At 34.7% G+C, this 19,895-nt stretch overlaps 1 protein-coding gene across 3 annotated transcripts; it reads right to left on the minus strand.

Annotated features, from left to right (window-relative positions):
• Positions 1-10,386: 10,386 nt before the first annotated feature.
• Positions 10,387-15,310, minus strand: LOC120083714. 3 transcript variants are annotated; one of them, XM_039039562.1, is made up of 7 exons: positions 14,888-15,310; positions 14,491-14,735; positions 12,152-12,369; positions 11,709-11,949; positions 11,390-11,475; positions 11,179-11,270; positions 10,387-11,090 (listed from the first exon to the last, which is right to left on the minus strand). In XM_039039562.1, the coding sequence occupies exons 2-7, from the start codon at positions 14,596-14,598 to the stop codon at positions 10,816-10,818; spliced, it is 1,020 nt and encodes a 339-aa protein (XP_038895490.1). In that variant the 5' UTR covers positions 14,599-14,735; positions 14,888-15,310; the 3' UTR covers positions 10,387-10,815. The 3 variants fall into 3 exon arrangements, with proteins under 3 accessions (XP_038895490.1, XP_038895492.1, XP_038895491.1); XM_039039564.1 differs by lacking the exons at positions 14,491-14,735; positions 14,888-15,310 and adding an exon at positions 12,737-13,126; XM_039039563.1 differs by lacking the exons at positions 14,491-14,735; positions 14,888-15,310 and adding an exon at positions 12,548-12,722.
• Positions 15,311-19,895: the final 4,585 nt, after the last annotated feature.

Consider the following 19,895-nt stretch of genomic DNA (forward strand, 5'->3'; position numbering starts at 1 on the left):
TTTTCCCAAAGAAGATTAAGGGGAGGGAAGTTATTTCCCTCCCTTTAATTTTGAAATTAAAATTAAATTAAAAAATTAATATTAATTTAAATAAGTATATATATATATATAACTATATGTTATATCATATATAACACATAACCTATAGTTTTATATTGTATCAAATACAATATAACCTATAGTTTTAATTCTCTCATTAATGCATGGTATTTATTATAAATTCTATTTATATTAAATTTAATTACATGAATCCAATTCACATAACTAATATTTGAATCATATTCAAATATTCATTTCCTCTCAAATAAACTTTATATTATAATGTATCAAATACATTATAGTAATTATATCAAATAATTAAGTCAAATTAATTATATCGCATATAATTAATTCCCTCAATTAATTCGAACAATTCAAATTAACTCAAAATTAATTCCCAATAATCCTCATTGAGCTACAGAGATTGAAGCTCCAATGATACTTGAATAATTAATTAACTTCTTTAATTAAATTATTAACATCCATTAACTATAATGTACAAACAATTTATTTATTTAATAAAATGTGAGATGTTTTATTCGACATTTAATAGCATTAACCCACAAAGTTAACCCAGGATCTTAGTTTATTGGATTGAGTGTATATTCATAAAATAACAATTATTTTATTAATAACAATTTGTTTACAAAGTTTATAAACTATGAGAATACAAGAGAGATTTATAACACCAATTCCAACAATCTTCCACTTGTTCTAAAGCTAAGAGAGTAAAATGTACAATACAAATAAAGTACAAAATACAATAAACTAAGGCATACACTATACCTCAATAACATATCTCACTTGCCCTAGTCAATATGTCGCATATCCTGTAGACCAGACTTTCTAGATGACACTCGAACACTTTAGTCGTGAGAGCCTTTGTAAACGAATCAGTAACGTTATGCTCCGAAGCATTCTTCATGACTATCACGTCACCTTGTTGCAAAATCTCCCGAATCAAGTGATATTTTCGCTCAATGTGTTTTCCTCTTTTATGACTCCTAAGTTCCTTATAATTTACCATAGCACCACTGTTATCACAATAAAGTGTGATGGACAAAGACTGTTGGGGTTGATGCTCTAAATCTCGTAGGGTCCTATAGTTTGTAATTGTAATGTACAAACATCTTATTTACTTAATAAAATATATGATGGTTTATTTCAATTTTAGTTGCATTAACCACAAATCAATAAAATAAGATCCAAGGTTATCTTGTAGCTTAAACATGTATGTAAAAACATATGTTGGGGTCGATGTCCTAAATCTCGTAGAGTCCTGTAGTTTGTAAACACGTGTATGAACAAACACTTGTGATGTAATAATATAGATATTTTCTTCACTGTTGTCTATGAAATATGAGATATTTTAATTGCATTTACCACAAACTAATAAATTAAGATCCCTGGTTATCGTTATAACTTAAGCATGTATGTAAAGACATACAAGTGGATCATGCCTTAAGTGATAACCTAAATGGTCTTTAGTATATGGATACAGGAAGGAAACCTTATCATGGTGACACTATGAATACGACCCGCTTTGTAGATGTTACAAGTGTTGTAAAGTGCTACAGATGGTCTGATCCTGATCATTCATGTGGAAACATGCAAGCGGAGGTGTCCTATACAAAGGAGTTTGTATAAGACCGGACCACGAAATGTTTAGTCTCATTATATAACACCATTCATGATAGAGACTTTCATTTCACTAGGATGACCATAGGTAACATGACCTTAAGTGAGTTGGGAACTCCTGCCTATGAGGACAGTCCTTTGATTTGCATGGGTGTTGGTGGCTAGATTGCCGACTAAAACCTACCACTCTGGGGATTTGTCTGATTGGGGAGCTGAGAACTCAGCTACACAAGACGAAATTCACTCCTTCCCCGAAGCAGTGATAAGTAGATAGATTGCTCCCTTAAGGGCTGATTTCGGGGCTTGAACGATGTGGAACCACACATTTTCTTATGGCCTGAGAGGTGTTCACTCATAGTAGGACTATGATGTATTGTTCATTAGAGGAACCAATGGTACTTAAGGAGTTAGATGTAACTATAGGAAAAAAATGGTAAATTAGCCTAGCTGTACTTATGAGTAATTTGTGAAGGGTTATCGTACTGTTGATTGGTTATATCCAATGGACATAAAAATATATCAGTAGTGAGAAGAGTGCAACTATCGATCTTTAATGGAGTGCCCGACAGTTAATGGATGGTGAATTTCATGATTAAAGAGTTTAGTCAGTTATTCATATACTGTTGGAGCTTCAAGCTACAGGTCCATAAGGTCCCCTTGGTAGCTCAATAGATTCAAGTTGAGAATCAGTTTTTGGATTAGTTTGAAATGTTCAAATTAACAAGAGGGAATTTGATTATATATGATATAATTAAATTGATTTAATTATATGTGATATAATTGATATGATGTATGAGATATATTAATTGGAGGAATTGATATAAATATGATTTATATTAAATAAAGGAGAAAAGAACTATGGTTTAAATATTACATATGATGTGATATTAGAACTATAGGTTATAAATATAATATGATAAGTTAGTTATTACATCTATTTATAATAAAAACAATTATATGATAATTTTAGTTGGTTATTCTCTCCATTAACTGTGAAAGTGGGAGGTTATTTTCAGTTTTTAATAACTGAAGGATAAAATAAAAAGCGTTTTCGTTTTACAGTAGATCGCTTCATTAGTTGCATTTACTAATTGTTTACTCATGAGAGACTAACGATAGCCTTCTAGCGAGAGATTAAACGATAGTGTATAGCGAGAGACTAAACGATCGTGTAGAGTGAGATTTACTAAACGATCAAGCATTCTCAGTCCATGCGATAGACAAAATCTTTTCCCACTTGCTTGATTGTGTAGTTCGATCATTTCCTTCCTCCATCCCTCTACCAAATTCACACAGAGCCTACACCTCCTGGATTCTCACTCCGAGAATACCAAGGTTATCGAGTCGTTGTGTCTAGGGGTTGTTGTGCATGGATCAGACAGTTCATGATTACTAGACGATTAGCTAGGCGATCTGAAAAATAGTGAGAGATTGTTGTCCAGTTCTTTACGAGAGCGAGAGATTTACAAAAGAAAAGTTCTTCAAAGGTATGTCTCTCATTCCTTTTGTATTTGATTAAGAAATCATACTGTAATTTGTTCTAAGATGCATAACTGTTCTGTATGTTTGTGAATGCCTTTATTCTTTCACAATGGACTTGGAAAGATCTTGTTTTCTCTCACCATTTCTCTTGAATAAAATTTCCTTCAACATATGGGTGGATCATGTTTAAGTGATAACCTAAATGGTCTGTAATAGATAGCAAGATTGGATACCTTATCCTGGTGACACATCGAATATGGCCCGCTTTGCAGATGTTACAATCGTTGTAAAGTGCTACAAATGATTTGATCCTGATCATTCATGTGGAGACATGTGAGCATAGATATTCTATGCAAAGGAGTTTGTATAAGATTGGACCATGAAATGTTTAGTTTCATTATATAACGTTGTCCATAATAGAGACTTACATTTCACCAAGATGACGATAGGTAACATGATTTGAATCCTAAGTGAGTTGTGAACTTCTACCTATAAAGGCGGTAATTTGATTTGTATAAGTGAGAGTGCCCAGATCGCTGACTCAATAAGCCTACTATTTTGGGGATTTGTCGGATTGGGGAGCTGGGAATACAACTACATAGAAGCAATTCACCCATTCCCCAACGTCGGGGTAAGTAGATAAATTGCTCCCTTAAGGGCTGATTTCGGAGCTTGAATAATGTGGCACCACACCCTCTCCTGACCAGAGAGGGTTTGGTCATAGTTAAACTATGATTTATTCTTCATTAGAGGGATTATTGATATTTAAGGAGTTAGATGTAACTACAGGGGCAAAATGATAATTTTGGCCCACTTGTACTTATGAGCATTTTGTGAAGGGTCATCGTACTGTTGACTAGTTGTATCCAATGAACACAGAAATATATCTGTAGTGCGAATAGTGCAACTGTCGGTTTTTAGTGGAGTGTCTGACAGTTAATGAATCGTGAGTAATTAATTAAAAGAGTTTAATTAATTGTTCACGTACTGTTGGAGCTTCAAGCTACAGGTCCATGAGGTCCCCTCGGTAGCTCAATAGGAATTAATGAGAATCAGTTTTTGGATTAATTTGAACTGTTCAAATTAATTGAGGGAATTAATTATATATGATATAATTAATTTACTTTTAACTATATATGATATAATTACTAAAATGTATTTGATACATTATAATATAAAGTTTACTCGAGAGAAAATGAATATTTGAATATGATTCAAATATTAATTATGTGAATTTGATTCATATAATTTAATATAAATGAGATTTATATCAAATGCATTGATGAGGGAATTAAAACTATAGGTTATATTATATATGATGCGATATTAAACTAAAGGTTGTATGTTATATATGACATAACATACGGTTATATTATATATATATATATATAATGGTTTTAATTATAAATTTAAATTAATTTATTTTAATTTTTTAAAACAAATTGATGGGAGGGAAATAACTTCCCTCCCCTATTCTCTCTCAACAACTACGTGTTAGTGGGGAGTTTTGGTTGGGTGACTTATTCTCCCTTTAATGAAAAATACAGAGACAGAGAAAAGTTCTATGATCTCTTCTGATCTTCTCCTCTTCTCAACTCCCTATAATTTTCCCTTTTCCAAAATAGCTAGAGCCCACAACTCCTGGGTTTTCATCCCAGAGAATACCGAGGTAGCCATTGTGGTTGTGCCTATTATTTGAGGGAATCCGTTGAAGAACGGTCTTCAAATGTAAGGATTCTCAAACCCTTTTGTTCTGTTTTTGTTTATGATCATGCTATTTTTTCTATATTAAATGTATAATTTTTTGTTCTTCCACTATACATATAAAATCTATGAAATTTGGGAAATTGGGATGATTCGCTTTCGCTCAAGGACCTTTAACCGGGTTCTTTCAATTGGTATCAGAGCTATTGGTTTTTATCCCAATTTTTAAATTTTCCAGTTTTTTTTTTTATAGTGCTGGTGGGATTTAACATTCTTAGTTCATATGATGAATTCTATGTTGAATGTGGTTTGCGTTAATGGATGTTTCGAGATTGGGTAGTATAGATTTATCGTTTTTTTTTTTACAAAATTTTTTTGTAAGGGCCCATGTTTTTTGGGCATTAATTTGCGATTGAGTCTGTAATATTTTTCGTTCATTCGTTCATGAAGTTCCCGGTCGAATTCTAGAGAAAACAAGGCAAAATTCGGTGTTGTATCGAAGGAGTTTGAAGCAGTACAGTGGACATCTGCATTGTAGCATCGCAACGCTGTGCACTAGCGTTGCGACGCTGCGATGTGGCAGACGATTAAATTCTTTGTAGCGTCGCAACGCCAGGGCACAACATCATGACACTCCGAGACGGAGAGGACGTGCGGTCCAACTCTGATTCACATGCAATTTGTGGTCTGCTGGTCTGATTCGGTCATGGGTTCTCCGATTCGAGGTTTTTGGGTTCATCTAGACCAGTCGTGGTCTGGTTCGAGCAGTTCAAGGCCCGAGTCACTTGTTTCGAATCGAATGGACTTTTTTGTAATAGTTAGATTTAAATTTATTTTAGGTGTCCAATCTCGGTCCATTAATTGCTTTTAAATTATACATGTGATGTATGATTTACAGTTTATTATTATATACCATAATATATGCCATATAGTATAAAGTCTCACCATAGATTATACATTTAATTTCATACATCATTTATATTATAAACATTATAATATATTTTTAGTTGCATGATTTAATTTTATAGCATGCTCATGCATCATATAGTATAAATGTTACAATATATGCATGCATGCATTAATAATATATACATGGATCATTTATATTATAAGAGTTATAATATATAGTATGAATGTATATTTGAAGTATGTTATTAATAATTTCATTACTTTAGTATATAATTGTTATGTATGTTAGTAATGAAAAGAAGTTGCATGAAACATGTCACCACTTTAGGGTAATTTATAATTGTTATAAAATTACCTAAATATGCTATACTTGCAACGTATGGTTTTAATTTATCTCTTTTGCTTCTAATAGTTAAAACAAAAAAATTAGAAATTAAAATCAATAAATCCGAATTGCACGCAAACCTTAGGTTAAAATTCATTTTTTAAAAATAGTTTTAAAATATGAATTATATAGACCTAAGATCACATTTTTAATGATATTAGAAATCTAGTTTAAATTTTCTTGTAAACACGAGGCTCATCAACATTCTGATCGAAGCCATAAGATTTGATCGCAATATCAAATCTTATATTCCAAGATCGAGATGCTTGTTTAAGTCCATAAATGGACCAATTAAGCTTGCAAATCTTTTGCTTCTAATCTTGTTCAATGAATCCCTTTGGTTGATTCATGCAGATGGTCTCTTTAAGATTACCATTAAAAAAGGCAGTTTTGACGTCCATTTGCCATATCTCATAGTCATGATATGTGGCTATGGACAAGGGAATTGGAAAAGACTTTAACATGGCAACATGTGAGAGTTTCTTCATAGTCCACTCCCTCTACCTAGATTTAACTCTTTGCCACTAGTCTAGCTTTAAAGGTCCGTACCTTTCCATCTACATCTCTTTTCCTCTTGTAGATCTACTTGTAACCTATAGATTTTACCCCATCAGGTGGGTTCATAACCATTCCACTGCGTCGAGTCCAAGTAGGAGGTGGATGACTAAAGAAGAAATTGAACATGCAAAAGACATCTCAACCAAGGTCTATGCATTCGGCATAGCAAGGTGAGGACATATAAGATTGCAGGCAAGTAGGAGGTAGCCACATGGGAATAAGGAGAAGTCATGCAAGATGTGGGGCTGACACCTCAAAGGGAACCATGCCTTGGACATTGCATGGTAAAGACACCTAAGTTTTCATGCAGGTAGGAGGTGTCATTGTAAACCCTAAAACACATCTTACTAAGTATTTATAGCTATGATGTTGTATACCTTAGAATTTATTCTACAAGTATGTATAATTATTGTGTTGCCTATGATTTTTTTCTCTACTTGATATAAATCATATTTATATTCAATTTCCCTCAAAATAATGTATCTCATACATTTAGTCAATTATATCATATATAATTAACAGTTCGATTATATATATAATCGACCTCCCTCTTGTCAATTTGAACATTTCAAACTGACCCAAAAACTTATTCTCAACTTTATCCAAGCTACCAAGGGGACCTTATGGACATATGGCTCGAAGTTCCAACAGTACGTGAGTAGCTGACTAAACTCTTTAGCCACGAGATCCACCATCTGTTAACTGCCAGACATTCCACTAAAGACCGACAGCTGAACTCTTCTTACCACAAATATATTTATGTGTCCATCGGATATAACCAATCATGAGTACGATGACCCTTCACAGATGCTCGTAAGTACAGTTGGGCCAATTTACCTTTTTTTTCTTATAGTTACATCTCACTCCTTAAGTACCACCAATCCCTCTAATGAATAATACAACATAGTCCAACTATGTGTGAACACCTCTCGGGCCAAGAGAAGGTATATGGCACCACATCGTTCAAGCCCTGGAATCAACCCTTAAGGGAGCTATCTATCTACTTACCCCTGCATCAGGGAAGGAGTGAATTTCATCTTGTGTAGCTAAGTTCCCAACTCCCAAATCAGACGAACCCCCAAAGTGGTAGGTTTGAGTTGACGACCTGGCCACTCGCACCCATGCAAATCAAAGGACCACCCTCAATGGCAGGAGTTCCCAATTGAGGTCATGTTACCTATGGTCATCCTAGTGAAGTGAAGTCTCTGTCATGGACGGTGTTATATAATGAGACGTTAACATTTTGTTGTCAGGTCTTATACAAACTCTTTGTTTAGGACGCCCCCGCTCACATGTCCCCTATACGAATGATCAGGATCAAACCATCTGTGACAAGTCACAACACTTGTAACCATTCCACAAAGCGGGCCGCATCCGTAGCGTTTCCCGGATAAGGTTTCCCTCCTATATCCATATACTACAGATCATTTTGGTTACCACTTAAGACATGATCCACTTGTATGTCACCACATACATGCTTAAGTTATATACTGATAGCCAGGGATTTTAGATTTATTGGTTTGTGGTAAAGCAAATAAAACATTCAACTGAGCAAAATCAAAATGTGAAGTAAATATCATATATTATACATCACAAGCGTTCGTACAAATTGTTTACAAACTACAGGACACGAGGCTTTAGGGCATCAACCCCAACAAGAATCTATCATTGATAACCACAATATGAGTGATATTACTTATATCAGTGATAGAATTTAGGTGATATCTATATATCGAGTTTCTTTCAAAGATGATGACCAGTTATAGAAGTCTACCATTGATAGCCTTAAGTGTTAATCTTTCAAGGTTGATTCTAATTGATGAAAGTCTATCAGTGATAACGATTGGTAATTGCTATCAGTGATAGCCATGATAAAAGATATTATTCGTGATAGCTATTGTGGTAATCAAAGTTGTTGGTTTTCTTTCAAAGTTGATCACTATTTATAAATCTATCATTGATGGCCACTGATAGCCTTAAGTATTAATATTTCAAGGTTGATTCCGATTGATGAAAGTGTATCAATGATAGCTACTAATAATTGATAGCAAATTAAAAGTTAATATTTCAAGGTTGTATTATTTTTTCTCAAATTGAAAGCTATCGCTGATAGCAACTATCATCGATAGCAATTGATAGAAGCTATCAGCGATAGTAGCTGATAGTAGCTAATAGTGGCTATCACGGATTTTTGCTACCAGTGATAGCTTTTAATTTGAGAAAATTGGGAAGAAGCGAACAAAATGGTGACTAGGCATAGGTTTTTTAGTCTTTTACCATTTTTTGATCTATATATGCAATTATTTTATCCTTGTACTACATATTCTATTATTTTAGGGTTAAATTCTATTTATGCAACTAATCCAATTAATTAAGGTCCTAGATTCCTAATTGAGTATGAACTTAATGAGTAGAAACTCATTCCTAGTTAATTAGAGTTTAATGGGAATCTTAATTGAACTAGTATATAAAGAGACCTTACGGTTATGGTCCCCAATATAACAAAACAATACGCATTCAGTCTTTCTTGAACCTCATCTAGAGAGAGATCCCACTAAGGGCATTCGGAGTTTTGGATGAAGAAGACAATTGTCATCTCAAAGTTATCGTCATCTTGAAGCTATCATCAATCTCTCAATAAAATCCGATATGTTATACATTCTTGGCAATTTGGCATGAATGACCCTAAGGTTAATCTATTCAATATAGATTTTTAGTAATTATGTTAACATCTCATTCTAATAACAATGAAAAGAATGGTTGATGTTTTTGTTTATTTATTTATTACTGTTGTTATTGATGCCAAAATCTAGATAGAGAAAAGAGTTGATATTCATCAACAGCGGTAAATTTGTTTAGAGAGGGAAGAATGTGACATGTAAAAAAAAGGAAAATCTACACACGCGTGTGGTGTTTGCATCCCCATACCCGGAGTAGTATGTTATAAAGCTGTTGTTGTTGTTTATTGTTTTCTAGCCTACTACAATCTTTCTCTTCTCTATTCTTACAATCAAACTGTTTGCGAAAACCTTTTCTCCAAATCCGTTTTATAAAACCGTTTTCTCCAAAACGGGGGTGGAGGTTGCAAGAGGCATCCGGTGTGCCATTGGTTGTTCGTACTTGAATTGGCTGACTTGTTCGTGAGTGGGAACAAGTGCCGCACAATCACTAAGTGAAGCTTTAGAAAGTGCGATTGTGACAGTTGTAAAAGTGTAAAGATTTAGAAGTGAGAATCAACTTAATTTCCCTGAAGTTATTATGATACATTTATAGGAGAACGATAGGAAATCATTACTAGGTCAAAGCATGTGATGGGCGTGCCCCATTTGGCATTTTGTTAGAGTTGGTCTTAGGTTTGACTGAGACCATATAACTTTTCCTAAGTCCATTTTGATCCCAGGGTGATGTTTTAATGCATAGGTCATCTCCACCAAGTACTTTGTTATGATCTGCCTCAGGCTTAGTAAAAGTTGAGCACGTTGGCTTGAGCCCAGACTCAAATCAACCCTCTCTCCTAGAGCCATTTTTGTCATATGGTGCTATCTTCATCCAGATCTTGTTACATTCTTGGCGCTTCTTTTTTTGTTTGATAATGATTATGTCTTTCAGTCTAGAATCGTCTATAACAATTGTTATTATTATTTATTTTAAAAAGAGTAAAAAGAAAACCGTAACAAAAAACCTGCAATATAACTCCACCAGATTCACAAATCAACACTCAATTACAAAACAACTCCCAATCAGGCATGTCTTAAAACCAGCCTACGTATCTAGGAAGTCCATAACACAGTGGGGAGAGAAAAACTGAAGCCTGAATCCAAGAAGGAAGAAAAAAAAAAAAAAACTCCACCAAAACTCGGTGGGAGATGCCTCTGCTTTTAAAAGCACGACAATGTTCATCATTTTTCCAGAGTTAAAAACTACAAAAGGGCTGGTTCTGAATCAAACCCCTCAGGCTTTCTAACTGTCAAAAATGAACTGCAGTTGGCAGAGGCAAAGGTAAAGAGATTCTCATGTTGGTTGCAAAGGCATGAACACAAACATACAACCTGCATGAAGGAGAGTCAGTGAGGCAGCCTAAGAAATGGAAAACTGATTATTTACAAGGTTGAGTGAAGGGAAAAGAAGTTGAAGTCATGATGATTGACGCCGAGCTGCTTCAACCATGAATCGGCAGCATGATAAAGATCGACGATTCGTTCGTAATCAGACGTCTCTGGCTTCAACCAAAGATCTCCTTGCATTCTATAAGTGGCCAGCCCAAATGGGAGAAGGCAAGTAGAAGTACAAGTACTAGTTTTATCATCGGTTTGACACCTGGTATCGGTTTCGGAACCACTACATCCATTGTGCCCTTCATGATCCATTGAGCAATCTGCAGTCATCAATCAAACAATCTTAAATATCATAGGCAGATGAAAGGTTTCATACATTTCTGGAAAGAAGTATAGACAGTCCCACACCTTGGAAAGATGAAGATAATGTATGATAGGTTAGAAAGCACGTTGCAAAGTCTTTGTCGTTTTTCTGACTAGGGATGTGATAAATGGGGTACCTGAATTAAGTTGAAAACAGTGAACAAAACCACTAAAAGGAAACAGGAAGAGACAAGGAAAGAAGCCACAACAAAAAAGCTCTCATGTTGATCTGTAGATAGAGGAAGGCGACTTTTACCAAGAAACAGCCATCCAACTAGCTGGAGAAAGATCAACACTCCTAAGTGTAGTTAGCGCAGGATAAGTTTGAGTTAGCTCTGTTATCTGAAATGGAGATGGTCTACCATAAGCAAAGAAGAAGATTCTGATAATGTCATTTAATACTTCTTCTATGCTCTATATATAATTCCACCTATTTTTTCACGTGAATATCAAAACTTTCTTTAGATCTTCTAACCAAGGCATATCCACAACTATTGAACTGTTAAATTTGAAAACATTTGTATTGTAACATCAACAATGAAGATCTATTGAAAACAATAAACAAAAAGATCTACCTTGTCCATAAAAGGCACTCTCCAATAAGGAGAAGACATCTCCATATACTGTAAAGAGAGGTAACCAAGTTTTTCCCTCAGCGGCCATGATCCCTCCTGGTCAAAGCTCGAGTCTTCAGAAACCGCATCCCATGTCCTGCTAGAGTTGTTGCTCAGGGATCTTGACAGGTTATCACTCCAGCTATCGTCGCTCCAAGAATCGCTTTCACATTCTGCCATGTCACTATCATATCTTCGGTTTCTACAAAGAGAAATCGAACAAATATAGCTTATGTGCAATGCAATGCAATCAAACTAAATTATATATCAAACATTCCCTTTAAAACTTATTCTGAGTTATATCGCGCCCCAGCCCTATTCGATTAAACAACCATTTATCAAAGAGAAACAAAGTTTTCAAACTTCAAAGGCAGCAACATAAAATGAAAGTTGCTTCAGTATACCTGGAAGGGGCGACAGGCTTGCTTGTGTAGATCTGAATTGCGGACAGATAAGGCACGTAGAACTGCGTAGCAGTTTCCGTACCATTCAGCTGTATTGGGATACCAGCACCATATGCACTCCATTCATCGTAGTAATCCCATAGTTCGCCAAGCGTGAAGTATTGAACATTATCTTTATCAGGCTGTTGCCACTGACTATTGAGATCATGAAGGCAGCTCTATATGGAAAAGAAAGAAAACGGGTTTAGAGAAAGTAAGATACAAACACATTATATTTTCACCAACAAAGGGATAATATGTTGAGATATCAGAAAAAAATGAGCAAAAAAAAGATTAAAAATCAATCAATCTCATTTTGAGTGACTACAGTTTGCTCAAGAAGATCAATCTGGCTACCATAATGGAAACAAGGTGGAGCAAATCATGATTTCCTTTTTCCATTTTCACATCAGAGGGGCAAATTCTACTATACTGGACGCACAGAAGATTTTCAACACATTTAAATACAACAGAATGATGCCTGAAGTGAGAATTTTTACTAGTTCGAACTTAGTAAAACAACAAACCATGCTTTTAAATTCTCACCCTTGTGATAATCTTCATTTCTATTTTTTTATATCCATGAATATTAGAACCAGCTTTTTAATATTAATATAAGATACAGTGCTAAATTTAATTTTACATCGCTCCCCTTCCTTGTAGGCTTAGATCTAAGTCCAAGGCACTACAAATTGTTATATGATATCATAAATTTTCGAACATTTGGCACTAAATCCAAAATGCTAACGGATGAATTACTAATAATTATTCTAAAAAAAGGGTTGATTAGAGAAATAAAGATGGGCAGAGAAAACAAGTGGAGCCAACTGAAAACTAGTCAAGTAACTATTACCAAGAACATTTAATTTAGGGCTCAGATATCTTGACAAGTTAAAAAAGGAATGAAATCATGACAACATTTTTTATACACATCACGACAACATATGATGACCCCATAAGTTATTTCCTTTGTGGATGAGTATGAATGAAATTTAATTTAATAAAAAACTTTTAATTTATGGAAGGGAAAAATAGAGAATTTTAAACCAATCAAAATGCCACGTGACACGGGGGGGAAGACTTCTAAAGATAAGACATTTGATAACATATTATATGTCGTATCTATTTAATATGGGGCCCTTCTCTTGGGCACGTTGCTTTATGGCCACTCTTGTAGGGTATGTTCAAATTATAATTTCAAAATTAGAGGTTTTTTTTTTTATTATTATTTTTTGTATTTTTAAGCAAATGACAAAAATAGGAAACTTTGAAGATAAGGTGGGGGCGACTTCGACCCAGCACTAAATTTGCTTATTTCTGTCAATTAGTTTCAAAACAATTGTGCTTTAAAAATTAGTTTCTAAAACTTCATTATATTTAGGGTTAAGGAACGAGACAGGAACAGAAAGTCCATTTCATTCTCTCTGCCAAATTTTCCGTTTTTTTAAGTTATATATTTTTTTTTTCAAGAAACAGAAGTTTAATAAATTCTATTTGAAGTTTATAATTAAAATTTTATCTTCTCACTAAAAATTTTATAATTTCCCCCATCGAAAAAGAGAAGGAAAAAAAATACATGCTGAATGGAAAATAATAATTAAAAATTAGGGTAGAAAGAGGGAGGTATATTCCGAGTATATTCTCCGAATATAAGAGCAATCACCATCTTAATGGGCCCAGAAGGGTAAAGACATCGGCCCACTAAGGGCCCATAGATAATTTACACGAAAAGACAAGGGAGGGCGACTCAGCGAGTTTAAGGAAATTAGAAATCTATCCGCCACGTTTTGTATTATTAATTTTTTATGAAAAAAAAAAATCTCTCTCTCCGGTCAAAATAATAACAAATACCATAATATAATATTAAATATCTGTTAATTACAGAAATGGTAATAAAATAAAGCATCACCTTTTTTTCAACTTCTTTCCCATCATTTAGTTTTTATTTTAATCTAAGAAAATATTAAAAAGCTGACCGTGGAGAAATGGAATAATACAATATTGATAGAAAAACCGGTGCATTTTAAATTAAAGAAATAGTATCTCTGACCTCAAAATCAATACTTGGAGATGGTTGAGAATTTGGATTAAGATCATGGTGTAAATTGGAAAAAAAATGAAAATAAAAATTACCCAAAACGTGCATCACATGGATTAGTATAGACAAATGTAGAAATAAATAAATGAAAATTTATGGTGAGAATGGGGGGAAAGAAAATGTAGGATTGGTAATGAAGAATAAATGATAAAAATAAAACAATAAAATGAATAAAAATGAATTGTAAGAAGAAGAAAATTACCCGAGGTAGAGTTCGCCAAGGAACACAAGGAGTAACGCATTGAAGAAAGCGCTCCAAATTGGAGGTAGTTTTATGGTTAGGGAAACTAAACGGCGTCGTTTGAGACATCGATTTCTTCTCCGATCGAAATTCCGGGTAGGTTTTTGGAAGAATGTGAGCTTTGCGGTGGTCGTCTCAGAGGAATTAGTTGAATATATATATATATATATATAAGAATGAAAGAAGCAGCTGATCGGGGAATCCGGCTGGTGAAAAAGGAAAGAACAAAAGGAATTGAGAGAAAGAGAAAAAAGGAAAAAGCAAATTCAGCGGCAGAGTGGAAGAATTGATTACAGAGAATGAGAAATGGAAGTAAAAGGAAAGGAAAAATCAGAGAGAGAAGAAGAGGAAAACATACTCGTCAGCTCTTAATTAGCAATCAATAATCCTTTAGCCATTTCTCTTCAGAAGAAGAAGAAAGCATTGAAGAATTATAAGAAGAAAAAGCCGATCCAGAGATGAAGAAGACGAGGAATTGAGGATAACGCTGGATTTCGAGCAGAAATTTTGACTGAGAATTTCTTTTCTTTTCTTTATTTAATATAAATATAATATTAAATCAAATGTGAACTGAAAAGAGAGAGAAAGAGAGAAACAGAAAGGGCATCTCAGAGGCACAGATTCATTGCATTATTTTAATCAGTTTACTGGGAATTAATTGAAGTAATTGGGTGAGGGAAACTGATTCTTTGGCTGTGCCAATAAATAAATGCCTGGGGAGATAAAGACGAGAGAATTTAATTAAAAATAAATAAATAAATAAGCAAGGAATGGAAAATTAAATTATTTAATAAAGTTGGAAGGGAAGAGGAAGAGGAACCAAAAGGTGGGGTTTAAAGGGAAATTTATGTTTGTTTAGGGGGTGTTTTGGAAATAAGGAAAAAAGTTAGAGAGAATTTTGTTTTCGCCGCGTGTATAAGGGACGCAGCGGCAAGGCGATGGAGGATACTGCTGAGTGATGCTACGGAGGGCTTAGCAAAGCAACACGTTTCCAATCAAAGAGTTTTGTTGATAGGCCACTTTGACAACTCAATATCTTCTTTGTTTTCTTTCCATTTTCAAATTTTGGTTTCTTATGTTTTTCTTTTTTCATCTCTAGAGAAATACCCTATTTTTTCCCTAAAAATTTAAATTTGATTTCTATTTAGTTTCAAAATATCATTCTTTTTTATAAAGATTTTAGATAGATTGCTAAAAAGAGAGAAACTTCCCCGTTTGAGATCAAGACACAAGTAAACATCATAAATACAAGAGAACAAAAATTATCAAAAAATAAACCAAATAGGAAGATATAAAACGCACACGATCAAGGAAAAAGTCTCCTGGAGAAGAGGCCATTTGGATCCACATAAGGTAACTCCCAAGTCACTTAAAACAACAAATAAGAACGTCATACTAAATCGTCCAGCTAACATTTGGGGAGGACTCTATATAGCACTATGGATGCCCCTATTATACTCGTACCAACAACAATAAATAACAACACACTAAGCAATTTTCCATATGTGCGCTAAAGTGTAAAATCAAATTAAGCTTTATATCCCAATTTGAGATTCTATCAAACATCTTTCCCACAAAAACAAACATGATCCTCAAATCATCCTTACAGAAAGAAAGAATGGTAAAAAAAAAAAAAAAGAAGAAAAGAAAAGGAAAAAATGTTTAATTCCACCTCTACACATAACACAATCACTCACGATCTTACGTCTATAAACGATTACAAACAGCAAGGTATAAAATAAATGAATGTTTGTAATTACATTTTTACCCTTAAATTTTGAATTAGTTAATATTTATGAACCTTCGTTGATGTTTATTTTATTTTATTTTATTTTTCTGTCTTTCATGTCAATTTTCGATTAAAAAAAATTGGTGAAAATTATTTTAATTACAAGTATTAGAATTATTTTAAATTAATTTATAAATACTAATATAAAAAATTGGAAGTAAGTATTTAGTAAAATATCAAAAATAAAAGTATAATTTTTGAAATCTGTAAATCAAATAAAAACAAAACTCAAAATTCTTTGGATAAAAATTTAACATCTTGAGACTTAAGAACTAATGAAAAATAAAACTAAAATTCAGAAATAAAAAGTATAATTCTTAAAAACTTAGTCACCAAATAAAAATTAGACTTCAAATTTAGAATCACACAATTTTTTTTTTCATAAATTTTTTAACATATCTATTTTAAGACTGTTTGAGATTGAGTTGACGTTAAAACTGATTATTAGAATATTTTAACTGTTTTTAGTAATTAGCAAAACTGATTTTAAGTTGATTTAAATAAAACCATCTTTCCAACTGTGTTGGTTTGTAACTTTAGTTTTTTTTTTTTAGTTGTAAAATTTGGTTGAGCTTACCTTTCGAGAATTAACTTTCGTAAAGAAAATTGGTTTTTTCTGACAAATTTTCTATTTTATCCTACATCTTTCACATCTATAAATCTAAAATTTATCAAATGGATTGTTAACAAAAAATAAATAATAATATTTTTTTATTATTATTAAAAATAAAGTTAAGAAAAACCAAATGAATTTACTACATATTACAACAAACTTTTTTTTGAAGGCACGATTGTTAAGAATCATTATAAAAGTTACAACGAGCCAAGCATAGGCCATAATGGTTTTATTTTTTTGTTCCCTTTAAAATTCGTATTTGCTTCTCTACCATTCCTTTTGATAAGGATAAATATTCAGTAGTTGACGAGGCGCCACAGGGATGCTGATATGGTCCTCTCTGTCACTGTGGATCCTTCTCCCAAAAATACCAAAATACCAATTCTGTTGTAACGGTTCTCCACTATTATTTTTTCTGCCAAGATTCTTTCATTCTTTGTCTTTATTCACCAAATTAGTGTATATAAGAAGTGCACTGTAGTGTATATGTACCGTGTGGAAAAATATACCCAAAGAGGTGAGAAAAACCTATTGCTCAGACGCTGTCATTTTCTTCTTCTACCTTCATTTTCCTTTTTATTTCGGTATTTGACTTGGTATCAGAGCCATCCATGGTGAACACTACATCGTCTCTATCTTCCGTCGGCCTCCCTGGCACTGCTATCAACAATGGCAACATTGCAGGCCCCTCATTGAACCAACTATTAAACCAGGTGACTTCCATCAAAATGGACAAATCAAACTTTCTCTTATGGTAGAATCTTGCCTGGCCCATCCTTAGAAACTATAGACTAGAGGGGTATTTAACAAGAGAAAACCCCTGCCCCAATCGATTTATCGCCAAACAAACCCATGAACACTTCGGCGAGAGCTCGAGCTCCGACCCAACTGCAGCGGCCACTTATGAAACAGAATTACAACCAAATCCAGCCTATGATGCGTGGATCTTCGTCGATTAGCTCCTATTAGGCTGGCTCTACAACTCGATGACTCAAGAAGTAGAAACTCAGGTAATGGGTTTTCAAACCGCCAAGGACCTATGGGAAGTCGTTCAAGAACTGGTCGGAATACAATCAAGGGTAGAAACCGATTACCTCAAGCGGCTATTTCAACAAACACGTAAAGGAGCCCTCAAGATGAGTGAGTATTTGACCTTAATGAAAAGGTACTCTGATGGCCTTGCTCTTGCAGGTTCCCCAGTATTCCCATTTGATCTTGTCTCACAGGTGCTGTCTGGTCTAGATGAAGAATATAACCCTGTGGTGGTGGCGATTCAAAGCAAAGGCACAGTCCGGTGGTCCGATTTGCAATCTGACCTTCTCTCGTATGAAAAGCGTCTCGAATATCAGCTGGCCATCAAAACAAGGATATCTGGGATATCCAACATCTCCCTTTCTCCCAACCCAGTCTCGATCAATGTCGTCCAAGGAAACACTCAAGCTTGTCCAACTTTATACCGCAACTCACAAGGAAATTCCAAACCCTCGAACTTCAGAGGCGGAGGAGGCCGAAATAGAGGAAAGGGTCGCTGGAATAATGCCTCAACCAGTCAACCAACATGCCAAACTTGTTGTAAGCTCGACCACACTACTGACATCTTCTTTTTCCGCTACAACATAGACTTCAATAATCCCCGCCAAACCCATAATAGAGCTGAGTCTACCCAACTACTACCAATCGACCCCAAGAACAGAACACTTCCATATTACTCACCCACTCCAGCATTGCCTTCCCTGAAATTGTAGCTGACCCCAACTGGTATGTTGATAGTGGGGCTTCAACTCATGTCACCAACAATCCCACCTTCTTAGCCTCCCCTACCAACTTCACAGGTACAGACAAAGTCATTGTTGGGAATGGCACTCCACTAAACATATCTCAATATGGGTCCTCGACCATACATACTAAATATGGACTTCTTTCCCTACTAAATATACCTTATGTTCCTGCCATAGCTAAAAACTTGGTTAGTGTCTCTAAGCTAGCCAAAGACAATAACATCTTTGTTGAATTTCATGCTAATTTTTGTATGGTTAAGGACAAAGAGTCGGGGGCAGAACTTCTAAGAGGCAAGCTTAAGAACGGTCTCTACCAAGTGGAGAGTGTCAGCCTGTTGATAAATAATGCACTTAACAACCCGAAGAACCCCAGTGCTAGCTCGACTACTCAGCCTTCTTCTTCATCTTCGTTGCCTGCTTTCACTACTAACACATCAATATCCAAATCACTCTTACACCAGCGTCTTGGACATCCATCCTCTAAAATTTTGGCTAAGTGGATGTAATCTAAAAATTTTTGACAATGAGAACTCTATTTTTTGTGAAGCCTGTCAATTTGGAAAATCTCATAATCTCCCCTTCTCCTCTTCTCCCTCCCACGCACAAGCACCAATTGATCTGGTTCACACTGACTTATGGGGGACCTACCCCGGTGCTATCCGCTGATGGCTTTCGATATTATGTTCTGTTCATAGACGACTTCAGTTGATTCACATGGATATACCCTTTAAAGCAAAAGAGTGACACTGCCTCCGCTTTTCAACACTTCCAATCCTTTATCCAAACTCAGTTCAACAAAACTCTTCGGTCGTTGCAACTGGATGGTGGTGGCGAGTTTAAAGTAGTAGCACACATTTGTGAGCATTTGGGTATTCAGCTCAAAGTTTCTTGCCCATATACCTCGGCTCAAAATGGCTGTGCTGAAAGGAAACACCGTTATGTTGTTAAAACTGGCCTCACCCTACTCGCTCAAACTTCCATACCCCTACATCTATGGTGATATGCCTTTCAAACAGCTACTATGCTTATTAACTCTTTTCCTTCACCTATTCTTCAGTATAGAAGTCCCATGGAAGTTCTTCTCCATACCATGCTAGATCTCTCATCCGTTCAAGTTTTCGGTTGTGCATGCTACCCTAATCTACAGCCATATCAGACTCACAAGTTCGATTTTCATAGTAAA

Source organism: Benincasa hispida, chromosome 8 (assembly GCF_009727055.1).
Source record: "Benincasa hispida cultivar B227 chromosome 8, ASM972705v1, whole genome shotgun sequence".
Taxonomy (NCBI): Eukaryota; Viridiplantae; Streptophyta; class Magnoliopsida; order Cucurbitales; family Cucurbitaceae; genus Benincasa; species Benincasa hispida.